This window comes from Myotis myotis, unplaced genomic scaffold (genome assembly GCF_014108235.1).
Source record: "Myotis myotis isolate mMyoMyo1 unplaced genomic scaffold, mMyoMyo1.p scaffold_m19_p_1, whole genome shotgun sequence".
Taxonomy (NCBI): Eukaryota; Metazoa; Chordata; class Mammalia; order Chiroptera; family Vespertilionidae; genus Myotis; species Myotis myotis.
In genome coordinates, this window is record NW_023416313.1 from 98279901 (window position 1) to 98296941 (window position 17041).

Consider the following 17041-nt stretch of genomic DNA (forward strand, 5'->3'; position numbering starts at 1 on the left):
GACGTAGGTGTTTATGTAGGTAGGTTCTGACTTACAGTGAAAATCGCATGATGCCGCGCATAGGAACGGATCTTTGATGTAATCTGAGGACCTATTATATTGTTGTATTAGCTACCAGTTATTGAAAGCCTTGTGTCCAAGACAGTGCTAAGCACTTATGTATTTTGGCATTCCTTGGTGTATAAATCTAATTGGTTTTGAAAAAGGTGTCAAATAATGATTTTTTTGGATAGTGGGGACCTTATGCATTGTTTTAAATGAAAAACAAAACAAAACAAAATCTAGACAGCCTATGTAAAAATCCACCAAATACTTCTGCATAGTATAATGCATTTAGAACTCCAATTCCCCAATTATTTAATGCATGATGAATTAGCGGGTACATTTATATGTAGTATGCAAGGATACTACACAGAATCAGGTTTAAATATGTTTTCCCTCTGAGGGAGGTATACCCACAATATATATAAAAACTCAGTATAAGAGAGGCTAAGTAACATATCTAAAGCCACACAGCTAATAGCACTTGCCCAGTCTTAATTCCTGCTCTGCCAATGATATATTTTATTCTCTTACTAGAGGCCTGGTGCATGAAATTCATGTGGGGGGAGGGGGGTGAGTTGTCCTTCAACCCGGTCTGCACCCGCTCCAATCCAGGACCCCTCAGGAGATGTCCGACTGCCTCTCACAATCTGGGATCACTGGCTCTTAACCACTCCCCTACTGGCCTGATTGCCCCTAACTGCTCCCCTGCTGGCCTGATCTCCCCTAACCACCTCTGCTTTGCCCCACACCCGGGACCCAGGATTCCCTCCTCTGGCCAGTTGCAGGCACCCAGGACCCAGGTTTCCCTCCCTCTGGTTGGCCGCAGGCACCCGGGACTGCAGGGCGGGCAGCTTGTCCCTTTCCCGGGCCACAGCCTGGCTGGTCCCCATTCCTCTCTCATGAGCTCATTTGTGCCTGGCTGGTCCCCATTCCTCTCTCATGAGCTCATTTGTGCCTGGCTGGTCCTCATTCCTCTCTCCCCAGTGTTGAGTGTCTGAGCCGTTATGGCATGACGGCATGAGGGCATGACAACCATTTGCATATTAGCTCTTTATTATATAGGATTCCATTGTTTTGTGCCATGGAGAGTATATACTGTGGACCTACCTACATAATTGCTATGCTGCCCCTCACCTAATAATTTTCTCTCCCTCCTATTTGGTAGGAAGAAATTTGGTCAATGAAGAGGCTAGGGGATTGTAGTGCTCTAATATCTATCAATGAGAATATTTTAAAATCAGAGGGTTGAATGAGGTTCTGTTTGTAGATTTTTAAGTGCTATTCAGGTTGTTTAATGGGACCAGGTAGGTAGGAAGAAGAGCATCAAGAAAACGAAGAATATGACCTCCATGAAGCCATCAGATCATGCACATGTGGCCAGGGCTTGGTTGACAGTACACAGCAGTGTACGTGTCCCCCCTTCACCTCATCTGAAGTGCCTGAGACTCCTGTCCATTTGTGGCTCCTCCTCAATGCTCTTACCTTGTCTCTTTCTAGGGCTGGAATAGGAGGGGTGTGGCATGGGGCAGCAGAGGATAGGGTACGGTCTGTAACCCTGCAGATGTTCACTCCGGAAATGGCTTATAAAAAGCATGCAACTTGGAAAGTACACTGGTTTATGACTTTGAAAAGTTTTAAATAGTTATGGAAGCAGCTCGTTCTGTCTGACTAGAGATTTTGGTCACCTTGAATAAATAGATGTTGCCTACCCCTTGCTTTAATTTTTTGAGGCCTGGTGAAAGGAAGCTGTCAAATTATTATGGGCTGAACACTTTGTGCTCTTTTATAATATTTGAATCTTAAACAAGTTCCCTTCATGGAGAAGGTAGTGGCTTGAGGAAAGGAGTTTGCAGGGAGCTCATGTAAGAAAATGTGGATTTCCTCCTGAGCACGGACATGGCAGAAGCACTGTGGGGAAGGGAGTTGTGGGGGGACCAGAATTTGCAGTGCATCGCACTGGGTTTAGCTATGAACGTGTTGCAGTGGTTCAGTAGAGTTTGGGAGAGGATATTTAGTAAAGCTGTATACTCATTGGCACCCCAGAGGCATCAAGACTGGTCTAAAGCTCTGACTCCAGGGAAGTAATTTTTTGTTAAAGAAGAATGGGCTCCTTCAGAAGTAATCCATTGGTTTTTCTTTTAATCTTATCAGGTGGAGGCATAAGGTTTAAGAGGGGAGAAACACAGATTCCGGGAAATTGTTTTAAAATTTCCATAAACTTTGGGGAAATATTGGTCAAAATGGTTAGAGGTTTTCCATGGCCTCCATAGTCCAGCCAGATTGCCTCCCCTAATGCAGCATCATTCATGGTTTATGTCTGCCAAGCGAGAGGCTCAGTGACAAAAAGCTACACAAAATCTTTCTTCTTCTACATGAGCCAAGCAGTTGTCAAACCTGCAGTACGAACTTGAAGGGCTTTAGACCAAAAGATGTTTAGAATTTGATTTGGGATTATGACTAAACCCATATGACTAAATCTAAATTCTCAGATTTTTATAAGGTGTTATTTTTTAAGGGGGTAGGAGAATGGTAACAATTGACTGTAAAATACAAGAGGGAAATTGTACTTCTCTTTATTCTCCCACACAAAGATCAGGAAGGATGTTAGCTGATGGCAGGCACTAGCTTTGTGTGGGTCTGTTCTAAGACTTAGTGGCATTTCTGACTTCCAAAAAAGAAAAGTCTTAACAGGAGAAGAGTTAAGATAAATTTGTTAGACAAACAAGATAAAGCTTGATGCTTTTCCTTTGCACTTTTCCCATGACAGTTAGACAAGTGGAGGGAGGGGTGTGAATTAGATGCGGATCCTTAAAGCAGCCATTCTCTGCCCCTGAAATGGTCTAAGAATCGCCTGAAGATTTCCGTTAGAAACCCCAAGTCCCTGGGACAGCTGAGGGGGCTGGGGACCGCAGGAGGGGGCCAGTGAGGAATGTCTCATTTCTCAGCAGCACTGCAGGTACTTCCCAAACACTGCTCCAGTGTCCCTGGAAAAGGAGGAGTGGACATTTCCTGGAGGAATAGGACATGTAAGGGGACAGGGAGAGCCTAAGCTCCCGGGTCCAAACTCATTCACACGCGGCCATGTGGTCCTCACAGAAAGCACCCTGAGGAAGGAATCTCCACCTCCGTCCTCTGTCTTATGGATGAGGATGTTGAGGTTCTGCATGTCCTAACAGCTGGAAGGTGCCGGAGCACTGCTGGCTGACTCCGCACACCACCAGGTTCCTTTTCCTTCTCCACACCTGCAACCTACGTAGGATGGTGGTTTTCATTATTAATGAGTGGAATTTATTCTTTTGGAGTTACTTAATCCCTCATTAAATTAATCAAAACTCCATTCTAACCCTTCTCATTAAAAAAAAGGAAAAGCCACGACCAGGCAAGATTATCCATTTCAAAGGCTGCAGCTTGGATAAACTCATTCTTAAATGCATAGTGCCCGCAAATGCTTCAATTTATTTTATTTTTTTAAGTATTCAGTTTATACCCAGGCCTGAAATAAAATTGAGAACACTTTTTTCCTCTCCACTTTACTCTTTTTCCAGATATTTGGGGATATTAACTCACTCTTTTGCCCTCTTTTTTACTACAAAATTTCTAATATGAATGCTGCTTCTGTGGACAAAGTCCCTAAAAAGACAAAAAAAGATTCAATGATGACTGAAGTCCTGTGATTTGCCCCAGGATGTGGGTGTTAGTGAAATCTGTCTCTCCTCACTGGTTGAGAATGACATGGGAGATGTCATGGCTCCTCGATTATGGGTGGTTCGGACAAACTGGAGCCTTTGAGCAGGTTAATCTGAAATTTGTCTTTTTTTTTTTTTTTTAACCCCAGCCTCTTCCAAAGAGAAATAGTAAGAAGGCAAAACTATTACAGACGGTGTTTGACTTCCTAGGAATGGAACTAATTCAAATGGAAGCTAATTTAGCCAAACTCTCAATACTGTCACAGGAACCAAAAAGTACCAAACAACTTCTCCTCCCCAAAGGAGTGGAGAACTGCTCTGGTGTTTACATTCCCCCTGGCTAAACGAATATTCGAGCAGCCTTAATAAGGCACATCATGTCATTAGAGAACATTTCCCTGAAGCAAATTCTCAGAGGACATTAATAAGATATGACTCCTACTTATTTCCAGTGGGAAGTCTTATGTTGCTATATATATAAATTAATGTCATCACAGATGAGTTGCCGATTAGAACACATGTTTTCTCTGGGAACCCCTGGGGATAGTACTAATTATTGAATTATTTATTGTTTTCACAGAGCAGAGAAAAATTCTCTCTATGAGCAAGACCCTTCTGTCAGGAAAAACAAAACACTGGCCGGAAATGTTGCCCCGAGAACCAAGGGGGATTGAGAAAGTCGGCCAAAATTTATTTTGGGGGGCAGTTGTTTGCTTGTCTTATTGATTGTTTGGCATCTCCGTTTATGTATTTGTTTGTGTTTCTTTTTGAAACATCTCATCGGGCAAGAAAGGAATGGTGACTCGTGATTTTGTTTGGAGTCAATTTAGGACATGGGTTCTTACCGCTTGTGCTGCTGCTACCAATCCCCCCAGCATGCCACCCACCCACCCTAATGGGGACATGTTGAGACCACATTAATGCTGATTGTCCATTACAGTGGCCTGCAGACATTTTTAAAAAATTCCATCCTAGGCAAATTCAACCTCAGTCTCCAGAAGAGGAACCCCCAACATGGACATTTTGTGAAATCTGCCCGGGTGACACCGACGTGCAGCCAGGGTCTGAGTCGCCTCGTAGACAGGGAAAAGGCTGGGACTGGACCTCCGGAGCCTGGGCCTCATTGTAGCTCTGCCCATGGCACTCCCATCCCCCTGCTCTATCCCCTATTTCCAAAAAGATGATTATCACTACCCACCACGCAAAAAAAAATTAGAAAATGCCAGTTGATATCTGGGAAAGAAAGTACTTGAAATTTCAACATTAGACAAATATCCGATCGCTAATTTCAAGCCTCAGAAAACAAATAGCGTTTATCCAACCCATCACATACAAGTTCCCAGCAAACTCCCAAAGAGATTAGTAAACCAGAAAGAAGACAGAACTAACTTCTCACTCCCAAGGGAATACCTCCCAGCCCGCAGACGGGGTGTAGCAACACTTTCATAAACATTGCCATTTTAATAAAAAAGAGCATGTTCCCTGTCTTTAGCTGCTATGCGCAGGGCACCGACTGACTTTTTGTCTCCCAAATAGGGGAGCTGTTAGGCCGCAGTGCGCTGCGCTCTTGGTTCCTGGAAGGGCCCCGTTGATTGAGATTTACCGAAGTTAATGGCTGGGGAATCCATCGCTCTCTTTTGGGAATGCCCTGGCACCTGATCCCATTCTATGGCACTAACCAGGTTGCAGCCTCCTCGAAGTCCATTTGTCCTGCGTGGGCAGCCAGTTTTCTCCAACAACGTTTTGATGAGGCTTCTGGAGTGGTTCAGGGGCGGGTGGTCCCCAGCAGAGAGGACACGGAGGACTGCTGTCAGCTGGCCAGGACTCCAAGCGCCGCCGCTCTCCCAGGCGGAGGGTTTCTGTGTCTCAGCAGAGAGCACAAGGCCGAGGAGAAGGAGCAATGGCAGGCAGGGTCCCGAGAGCCTTGTCCAGAAGCACATTTCCACTCCTCCTTCGCCTGCAGTGTGTCTCTGATGGAGTAGACGGGTTGGTGTCCACGGGGTGCACTTGTACCGGAGGAATTTCTGTGGCGAAGGGGGAAAATAAGGCTTTAATTATTATGCCTGCAACGTGTTTGAAAGGGTTCATTAATTGGGTGGCTAAGCTGCTTTGCAATGACAAGCTGTTTCTGAACAACAGGGGGTCTGGTCTGTAGGTCATTGCTAACCCCAAACAGCAGGAAACTATCCTGGCTGTAGACTTTCAAACCATAGGAAAACCAAGAATGTGGCTGTATTGCCTCTCTGAACTAAACCTAGAGTCAAAAATTAAGAAGAATAGTTTCTCGGTTCATCCTGGTATAAGTCATAGGACCGCGGACAGAAAACACCCTCATTTTATCTCCTTGGTAAGGAGAACTCCCAGGGCTTTGTGGTCCCGATCACTGAAACATGTAAATAAAACTAAAGAGAATTAAATTTTTAAAAATTGCCAATGTCATGTAGAGTTAGAAGGTTTTATGTAAAGAAGGGTGCTGGAAGAAAAACAGTAACATTCAGAAAATACTGGTCTGCCTTTAGATTTTAGTTTACTTAAAAGTACAAACAATCTTACCAAAAAAAAAGAATTTCAAGACCTCGTGAGCCATGATAAATCCACATACTCCGTGGTCATTAAAGGGGTAAGAGGACAACTTGAGAGCCAATCAACTTCTGGAACAAAATTTAATCTCTTCAAACAATTGCTTAAGAAATGCAAAATGTTAACAGTATCTCATGTCTGATTTTGGCCCAGAGATGAGCTAATAATGACTGTGGGTAGGAACAAAAATATTGGGATTACTTTTATAGTTTAAAAAAAAAGGTGGAAGAGTTAAGATTCTTCGGTTAGCAATTTAAAAAATGACAGAGGATGATACAAACATTTCTAAACCTAGTGCTTACCTTCAGAGGGAAGACAAATGGCTATTTATCTGGAGCTCTGTGGCCTTTTAAATCTCAGAGAGCATTTTGTGGTTACAAAGTCCTCTGTTTTTAAAATTCCTTGACTGTGTGCTGGGAGCTGGAAGGGATTATTCCAGCCCCGTGAAGTTTCCAGTTGCCATGGAGAGAGCTGCTCTGAAGGTAACAATGAAGGTGGATAAAAGTGAGAACTTTTGTCTGGCAGGTTTTCAGGAAAATCAAATAAAATTGGTTCATGAACCCGACTTTTTCATATTAATATTTACCAATGTTCATAGAGTCACCGACAGTCACTTGCCTTTTAAGGGGCAGATCAAAGTCAAAAGATTTCACCTTGTAGAATGGAAAAGTTTTAGTGTCAGATTAAGGTTTTTTTTTCCTTTCCAGTTGGTGCTGTGATAACTGTTTCAACCACACTCCAACCAAGGATTTGTGGAAAAGATACCTGGTAGACTCTTTAGAATCTTATTTATTTTACAAGGTAGAGAGGTTTAACAGATTTAACATGGTTGTAAATTCATAAATAGATATTTTCAAGTGAGAAGGAAAGTATTTGTGGGAGGAATAAAGTTGCAACCTGGGAAATAAGTGGATGTGAATGGAGAACTTTAATTAGCTGTGTACGTTATGATCTCTGTATCTGCAGTAGAAGTGACTACATAGGATCCTTCAGACTCTAAAACAGGCTCTAGATAAATTACTAGTGAATAAATGACTACAAGAACAAAGCGGTCAATTTTACAGGACGTAAGAGAAGTTAAAATGCAAACTTTCAAAGTGGACTAAGTACACATAAATGGCACATAGTACACAGAAACACAAAGTGACTCTGAAGAATGATGGATAGAGATTTATGAGTTCAATTCCATAGGTGGTAGATGGGAAGGAGTGGGGCTATGGTGAAGAGACAGAGGAAATGAGAAGAGAAAGAAGTTAGGATAGTCTCCTCAATCACTAATTGGATATGAAAACTTGGAACAATAGGGTGAGATAATCCTAAAAGAATGCTAGTAACATTGATAGAAATATGGCTGGAACAAAAGCTCCCAGAAAATGCCTGGTTTCTTGTTAATTCCAAATATGGAGGACTTGGATTCATCTAAACTGTCAAGGGAAGGGGCTTGGCCTGTGGTGGTGAAACCTAATGCAGTTCCAACTGCCTGTTGCAAAGAAAGCCAAATTCATGACACAGTGCTGCTGAGAAGGAAAAGGGCTTATTCAAGTGCTGGTCACCTGAGAAGATGGGGGACTCTCATCCCAAAGCCCATCTTAACATCTCAGTGCAGTCAGGGTTTTTTTTTTTTAATCAGGAAGGAAACGGAAAGCAGAACAAAGATATCAGGGGGAGGGGGCTGTGGACATGCAGGCAGTGTTCTTGCTGGTCCTGATATAGATCTTTAATATCAGCCAAAGTCTTGTATTCAAGCTGCCCCAGGCCCGTGCAGGATCCAGAAACAGCTGGTTTCTTCAATACACACACACACAAAAAAGGTTCTTGGTGATTTATGGCAGGCATGGCTAACCTGGCCTTCTTTGAAGACTTATATCCTCTTTTCTGACACAGGGAAAAGTATTGTTCATTATATGTTATTTAATAGAGAAGGTTACTTTTCAGGTTAGCGTAAGATTTCGTGTAAGATGTGCTGGATGCACAGGCTGCGCAGGATGTCTTCCCATAGGCCTTAATATGGATCTTTATGGTCACCCTTCTTGAGTTGGTCATCTGGGCTTTCTAACAGCTGAATTCCTGTTGATTGAGTGGTTGGCATCATCCAGGTGGGCCTTGAGGCCAGGGCTCTTCCTAGGTTCACACAGGAATGGAGACTATAATGTATATTAAAAACTTTTAACATATGAGCTCTATTTTGAGAGAAAATTCAGGTTATAGTAATAAGCTGGGTTTAACATTTACTACGATTAACATGGGTAGCTTTATAAAAATTTTATAAGTTTACTTTGTTTGTATATTCTTATTTTAGTTCTACTCCATGGCTAGTCAGACTAATATAAGTAGTATATCACATTCATTCCTGTCACAGAGAGATTAAGTAGAGTTAAGAGTCCAGAGTGGTCAGTTTAACAGAGGAGCAAGGAGTTGGCCAAGACCTCCCAGCTGTAGATCCAGTGGAGACAGAGAAGCAAGGAGGGAACAGGCTCAGGACCTTGTTTCTGGAATTGGGCCCTTGCTTTCTGACCCAGCTTCAATGAACAGGTTCTGAAATTGACCATCCCTGCCCAAGTCCCAGTGTAGCACCTGCCTGGTTGCCACAGAACTAGCACTCACAGGACAGTGCCCCTGCTGTGACTTGGGGACCTTTTTCCTGGTTGTCCTGTGCTGATGTCCACCTGGAAGCCCCATATTTCCTGGTGTCAGATTTCCTATGGTTACTGATTCCCTTGTAACAGAGCCCGGCGAGTTATCTCCCCCAGGGATTCTTGAACACCATTCACTAGTCTCAAGGGCTCCCAATACCTCTACCCTTCTAGCCACAAACCCCAAGACGCCCAAAGTGAACTTCTTCTTATTGTCACCAGCCAGTGCCCGCTCTGTTTGCCCCAAGATTTGTTCCACCCTCACAGTCAAACCTACAATTCAACCACCAGCCAGGTTCCTTTTCCTGTTCCAGGGTAAGACAGGAATGGAGGGGCAGGGAGAAGCCCTGGATGTAGGCTATAAGACCGGCAAAGCCAAGAAGGGCTGGCAGGCAGATGATAAAAAAAAGGAGTAAGAAGGAGATAAAATACTTAGCAGAATATGGCAGCATCATCTCCTTTGCTTGACTTTGAGCTGTAGCTCTAACTCCAAGTGCCCACCCTGCCGCTTCCCCGGCAAGCCTGAAATCAGCCTTTCTTCAACATGGCTGCATTTGCAATCCAAGTACCTTCTGGGAGTAATGAGTTTCACATGTTAACGCACCAGCTGTATAAAGAAGGAGCTAATTTACTCCTGACTGATACTCACATGCCCGTTAACCCCCAGGTGGGGGCAGTCTCATGGGAGGCAGTTTCTCCTGATATACCAACTCTTACTTGTGCTATCACAGGAAGATAGAGTGGCCGGGAGGCAGGAGGGAAGAGGGGAGGGGGCCACTGACCAATCTGTCCTTCATTCAGTTTTGGCTCTTTGCCTGAGTTTCAAACGTCTTCCTCATGCCCACATAGGAGTGTAGTTACATACCCACCCTGCCTTGACCTAGAAAGAATTTAAAGGGTCCCACCAGGAAACATGAAATACAAGACGGCTGCAACTTAGGAAGAGATTGAAGCAAGGGTAGAGCCGTCTTGCGTGTACAGTGTATAGTGCAGGGCTGCCTGCCCGTACCGTTTGGCAGGTTTGGGCGCTGTACAACTCCAGAGATCATCATTCATGTCTATAGTCATTACAGATTTATGTATTGACTTTCATGACAATGTATTAAATTATATTATTTATTTATTTTCCAGTAAATGTCCTGAGGAAAGGAGGCTTTGAGCTGGCGGCAGGACTGTGTGTGCTCTGAATCCCTCCCACCCCTATGGGATCCTCTCTGGCAGTAATATGAGGTCCTACAACTCTGAGCTACCTCTGGGTCTTGCTTCTCTTTGCATGTCCCTTCACACTGACTTCTTCCCTCTTTCCAAGACACAGACCTCTCTAAATAATTCGTACAAAATGTTTATGAACATTGTGTAGTGTTTTTTATACCTAGGCACTGTACTAAGCAATTTCACATATATTTTCTCCTGTAATATCAGTTGAATCTAATTAATGAACTTCTCACTGTACATTTCAGAAATACCCAGGTTCACACAGTCTATAGGTGCTACCAGAAATCTGGGCCTGTGAACATCAAAGTTGGTGCTTATACAGTAAAACCTTGATATAACAGGTGTTCGTTATAGCAGGTAGTCCATTAAATAATAAAGTAGGTTTTACAAATGCATATATTAAAAGATTGACAAATTAGTTTACCTATTTTTTTACTTATGTAGACACCTTTGTGTGATTAAAATTAAGTATGAATGAAAAGTTTATTTTCACAGAAAAGTTTTCTATATGTATTACAGTAATTGTAATTTTTTAATACATTTTATTGATTTTTTACAGAGAGGAAGGGAGAGGGATAGAGTTAGAAACATCGATGAGAGAGAAACATCGATCAGCTGCCTCCTGCACACCTCCTACTGGGGATGTGCCCGCAACCAAGGTGCATGCCCTTGACCAAAATCGAACCGGGACCTTTCAGTCCGCAGGCCAACGCTCTATCCACTGAGCCAAACCAATTAGGGCAGTAATTGTAAATTTATACTGAATAGGTCTAGCAAATTTGTGCATTCACCAGTCACTGGGAGCAAAAAAAAATGCACACAGCTGGGGGGCGGCTTAGCCTAGGGCGGAAGAACATCGGTGGCAGCATTAAAACTGCTGCAGAAAGTCATGCCACGTGACAACAGAACCAATGAACTCACAATGAGGTGTGATCACCAAACATTCTTTATGAGCGATGACTATTGGCGTTAAATATGTAGACTATAGTTGTAGATGTGTAGTACTTATTTATGGCAATGAAATGACTACAGTGTTTTTACCAACATATGGTCTATTTGCTGAAATTTGTTAGAAGTAATAGTGAATTCATAACAAAAAAAAAATAACCTGTTGATTTAATTACAAGCAAATCTTGGTTCAAAGCATTTTAAAATTAACAAGGTGTTAATTTTCACATAAGACGTACAGACCGGAAATTTTGTCCATTAAATCCAAAGTCCGTTAATAAATCGAGGTCCACAAAATTGAAGGTTTACTGTCCTACTAAGCAACTGTCTGTTGCGATGCCATCCCGTGTTTTTATTTGTAAGTCCAAGCCTCATTTTACAGTGCAGCACGGGGAGGCGGGGTGGGGACACAAAGGAATCAGCCAAGAGCCCATCATCAAGGAAATAGTCTTACATTTTGTTTATTGCTTTCTCCCCAAAGCCTCTTCAGCCCAAAAATTCTCTGAGAAAAGAAATTGAAGAAAAATGTAGAACTTTAAACCAAATAAAACCTTAGGCTCTCCTCTTCAGTGATGCTCATCAACAGCCTACTCACCAGACATTGGAAACAAATGCTACTCCCTCTCTAACCTATTTCTTATGGGGAGAAGCAGAGGGTTCCACTGAAAAGGCAGCTCCCACGGGCAAGGGGCTCATTTGCACATCTTCTGATTGCAACATCCCTGGATTTCCAACAATTTGAAAATGCCTGTTGTTTTGAATTCAGACCTTTACATTCTCTGATTTGGAAGCTAATAGTAAAAATGATTTCTAGAAGACATTTTATGTCCAATATTCAAACAATATTTTTCTTCTCCTTATAAAAGTCATATATGATCACTCACTTTAAAAAAGCCGAGAAAATACCTGAATATTAAAAAATGTGGCCTCTCCGCCAGAGAAAACAGATATTAATATCTGTCGTAGCTTGTCTTGCTTTATTCTTTTAACATCATTTGGATCATGGCATACGCATTATTTTAAAGCTCATAGGTTTACTCATTATATTGTCAGTCTTCCTAGAGATGGATTTATTTTATTAGTCATTTCAAAAATTCACCTTTCAGTTTGGTTTCAATGATCTTCGTTAGAACTTGCTTTCCATGTCATTAATTTCTACCCTTTTTTGTTATTTTCTCCCTTAATTTTTTTCTTTGTCTTTCTTGGTTCTTTCTGTGGCAGACTTTGCTAGATTCCACCCGATATTCATTCCTCCTTATTCCATTTATTTGGGGCAGCAACGTGCCCAACTAAAACCCTTCACTTTTCCAGACTCATTGTAAGTGAGGTTCACATGGCAGAGTTTGAGGTCAATGTGAATGGAAGTTTGCCGGGGACATCAAAGAGAGGGCCTCCTACCTGGAACGTAGCAGTGACACCCCATGTGGCCCCAGTGAGGTAAGGAGCAAGAGACCAAGGCTCCTCCCCACTCAGATTGAAGGAGCAGGAAGACAGGAGGAGGAGCCTGGGCCTGAAGGTATCATCCAAGTCACTGGAGGAGTCCTGGCTGCCTGTGCTTGGAGCTCTGGTTGAGTGAGATCCTGTTGTCCAGTTTTCGGTTGACTTGCACCAAAGGCAAGCCCCTGTACACCTTGGCACAACAATGGCATGATGTCTCGTCATCTTCAGACTCGTAAAAGGTCACCCGATCCCTGTGGTCTGCTTTTGTTCACTGCCTCTGCTTTCCCACTCAGCACATGGGGCTCCGAGTCTTTGCCAAAGCCAGCACCTACTGTTTTGGTTTTAGGCACTTCTCTGAAATCTTGTCACCCCAGGGCACCATTTCAATGCAATGAGTTAGTTTGTCGTCTTTCCTGGGCCCAGTGCCTGTGAGAGTGATACTTCCTTCTTTCTCCGTCTTCTTCCGGAGATCCTTGCTTCTCTCATCTCCTCCTTGGGGACTCCTGGCATAATGCCACTGATGCAAGTTAGCGCTTCTCAAAGACAGGAGGAGCCTTTGATGTCATACAGTTCGGCCTTCTCTGTGCAAAACCCCTGACACATGAGCACAAAAATGTTAACTTCTGGTTCAGAATAGGACAGGAAATACAGAGATGTGGTGTTTTTTTAAAAATAAATAATCCCAGAATAGTTAATAGAAAGTTATCCTTACCATTTCTTAGAGAAACAGTTTCCTTAACAGTACATTTTCCAGAAATAATTTCCAGCAAACCTTTAATTCAACGAATAATATAATACAACTTAATTCAGCAAGCACAGGTTTAAAACCTGTTATGTGCAAGTTATTGTTATAGTTTGTGTGAAATACACAGGTTTGTGGTATCAAGGCCCTGCTCTCACATGTGCTTGGTCTAAGGCAGAGACCCTGGCCCACCCCAAACAACCCCAATTCAAAGTGGTTAAGGGTGTGTTCTGTGTGGGAGAAGGAATTCCTTGGTCTGATTAAGGAGAAAGGGTAGTGCTTCATTTTTAGTGGACAACATCCAATGAGAAAAATAACTCAATCCAGGGATTTCCATTTTAATTAAACTTTGGAGAACTGAAAAGAAAAGAAAAAGATAATCCCAACAAGGGGTTTGTAAAGACTGGGAGCCAAAAAATGGGGCAGCCCCATCTTGGGGCCTTTGCACCATCCCCACACACACTCTTCTGGGCCCACTCCCCTCCCCTCCAATGATCAATTTTCTAATCTCTCTCTCAGTTTTCTCAGCCAGGAAGTGAAGATAATAGAAACTTACCTTCGTGAAGCTGTTGTGAGGATTTACATAAATTAAATGGCAATACAATTAACGACTTCCATACAGCACATACAAAGTGCTTGATGAGGGTTAAGTGCTGGTGTTCTGGATCCAGCATCTAGAAGGGTTCAGGAATCTGGAGAAGGTGCTGTGCGTAAATTAAATAAGAGTCCAGAGTCGAAACATAATTTTGGAAGGCATTTTGGGAGCCAGAGAAGACTTAAGTAAAGAAACTAAGTTCTAAGTTCTCCTTTGTCTCAGGACCCCTTGCTATTTATTAACACAATTTGTCCTAAGGCAAGGTAGATATACACATCAAAGGGTAGGATTAGGTACAGAATCCATTGTCAGATGGGGAAAAACTGGGCGTCCAGGTGTTTGGCCAGTAGGAGGCAATAACATGTAGATTTAAATGCCCTCAGTTGCCTGGCAGCAATCGATTATTTTATGCATCCTTTTCAGGTTTGGGGAAATGCCCTCAGCCATTTCCAGATTATTCTAGCCCTGCTGACATGCTGGAACTGGCTTCCGGCAGTTAAGCATGGTTTATATATTTTCATAGTATTATACTCAGATATTTAGCTAGCATCTTCCTATGTCACTGTATGTTAGTGATACAGTAATGAACGGGACATGACCACTGCCCACAATCACAGTTTGTCAGAGGAAGAAAACCTGGCAAACAGTTCAACCGAATGCACTGAGGTAAGTGTTATGATAAGGTATGTATAGTATGTGCTGTGTGAATCCCTAACCACATGTTGGGTGCTGGGGTCCAACCCCAGCAGGTCCAGGGGTCCCCAAAGGTGTGGACGGAGTCGGCGAAGAAGGAATGACACGGAGACAGTGTTCAGTTGATCAGCAGCCTAGCCAGGATCTCTAGCCAAGTTCTGGTTCGGTTCTCTCACTAGGTTCTTCAGCCAGGTTCTGTCTAGGTTCTCTAGCCAAGTTCTGTAGCCAGGCTCTGTCCAGGATCTTTTGCCATGTTCTCTCGCTAGGTTCTGTCTCTAGGTTCTGTGTCCTGTTGTCTTGTTAATCTGTATTTATACCACTTGATTCCAATCCTATCAATCTCTATTCCAAAGGTTAGGGCTTTTCTTATCTCCATTCCAGGGAGTAAAGATTATGTAGCTTAAGCGTGATTGTTCGTAGTTAAAGTGATTAACTACCTGCCTGGCACTTAGTTAAGGGGTTTTATTCCCTCCCTAACTTCAGGGGAAAATCCCTACCTGGGAAAACAACCTTTCTCGGAGAGGTGACCTTGGTTAAAACACATAGTGCCAAGAAGGTGAACAAACATATTAAGAACAGTATGCCATATATGCCAGGTCCCTTGAAACATATGCTGTGCAGATGTTTCTTCCCTGCAGCGACTGTGTCAAGCAGCAAGGATGGACCGGCTCCTGGCAATTGGGGCCCTGGAAGGCTGATGGCATCTTCAGCATCTTTACAAGCTCTGCTAAGAGTACTGAGAGTGGCTTCAACCCCAGATTTTTTGTCATCAATCATCTGCATAATATGTCAACATCTTTGTTGAAAATTGTGAGGTTTGCTGTTCTCCATATGATATGGGGGGTGGCCCTCACCTCCATAGTCAGAATGGGTGGGGCATTTGTTGTTGGCTCGACTCTTCATGCCCTAGTGGTGATCACTGCCTAAGACATGAATCCTTGTCTAAGGACAAGGATTCCTTAGACAAGGGTGATGGTGTTGATCAGGGGTCCTCAAACTACGGTCCGCAGGCCACATGCAAATACAAATATTGTATTTGTTCCCATTTTGTTTTTTTACTTCAAAATAAGATATGTGCAGTGTGCATAGGAATTTGTTCATAGTTTGTTTTTTTAAACTATAGTCCAGCCCTCCAAAGGTCTGAGGGACAGTGAACTGGCCCCCTGTTTAAAAAGTTTGAGGACCCCTGGTGTCGATCATTCCTGTGGTAATGGTTTTGGCCTCCAAGCTCAACCAAATCATTGTAGTCAGCTTCCTATGCTAACTATGAAATAGCTCGCTACTATCTCCGGGGTGATGCCTTTTACAGATGTTTCAGATGTTTGGAGAACTGTGATGCTACGACTGGCATGTTCAGAAGAACAGCGTGTGGGTGTGTAACCACTTGCAACCTTGGCTAGGTTCCAGCAACAGCTTTTGAGTTTGTAGCTTAGATTGTTGTCAATTCTGTTTTGTTTTTTTCACAGAATTTTACTGCTTGACACTTCAATATCAGAGACAGTAGAAACTGAAATGGCATTAGTTGAAGAGAACAAAGTCAGAGCTGAAAAATGCATGAATTACAGATGCTGATAGCTACCGTGCTGTATCTATTATAGTCATTGAAACACCACCTTTTTCACTTCGTCATCTTTTCTGTGACCTCAGATTTCCTTTGGTTGGTTGATAGCGGAGGAGTGACTGTGGCTGTATCCACCAAGAACATACTCTCATTGTCTTTAGGCTTTTGGGGGGCGTGGGGTTTGTCTCAGCCCATGTGATGTGTATTGGCTGGGATGCCCTCTTGGCTAAATCATTCTGTTTCTTATGGGAGAGGGAGTATTTGGTAAGTGGTTCTTTGATATCCTGAGGCTTGGCACTGGGGAATGCACTTGGTTGAAGATAGTCCAAAAGAATACAGTGGCTTGGATTCTCCAAAGATCAACCTCAGGAAGGTTAGCTGATACTTCCTGGCTTCCCTCAACTTGATCCCTGCTCTTCTCTGCCTGCATGGAAACCTCAGAATATTGATATTTTGCTGACACTTTCAAGGAAGAAATCTGGCTTTTGGACAAGAGCAAGGAGGAACTAAACAGGCACAATGACTAGATACATCCTGAGGGGCTGCTCAGAGGAAAGCTGCGGCTTCAGAGGCTCCTGTTGGCTGAGGCCGCTGGAGATTGTGCCAGACTTTCTGTTTCTGGGCAGTGACTCCAGACTGTGTCAGCTGCTCAGGCGAAGGTCCTAAACTGAGTCTTCTCCCAGCATGCTCTGCAGCTTTGGATTTGCGGTCCACACTGGGTGGTGAGTGGCCCAGTGGATAAAGAAGGAGCCCCAGTACCTGCTTTGTGACAAATACACCACAGCTGCTTGAGACCAGCACAGGTGTGTCAGCCAGGCTGCAGTCCCCATGGGGAGGAGGCTCATAGGAGAGGTAGAGGGCTGGCAGGGCACATAGGATATGCAAACAGACTCTTCTAACAAA

The 17041-nt window shown here is 43.3% G+C and overlaps 1 protein-coding gene across 5 annotated transcripts in view; it reads right to left on the minus strand.

Annotated features, from left to right (window-relative positions):
* SLC39A12 (solute carrier family 39 member 12) overlaps nucleotides 1-5805 on the minus strand; it is a 73714-nt gene extending 67909 nt beyond the window's left edge. For 3 of the 5 annotated variants that reach the window (XM_036345745.1, XM_036345729.1, XM_036345719.1), the window contains exon 1: nucleotides 5411-5804. In XM_036345745.1, the coding sequence (XP_036201638.1) occupies nucleotides 5411-5671 (261 nt within the window). In that variant the 5' untranslated portion in view covers nucleotides 5672-5804. Of the gene's footprint in view, nucleotides 1-5410 lie in introns of all 5 variants that reach the window. The other 2 variants (XM_036345755.1, XM_036345738.1) reach the window with 1 other exon arrangement.
* Nucleotides 5806-17041: the final 11236 nt, after the last annotated feature.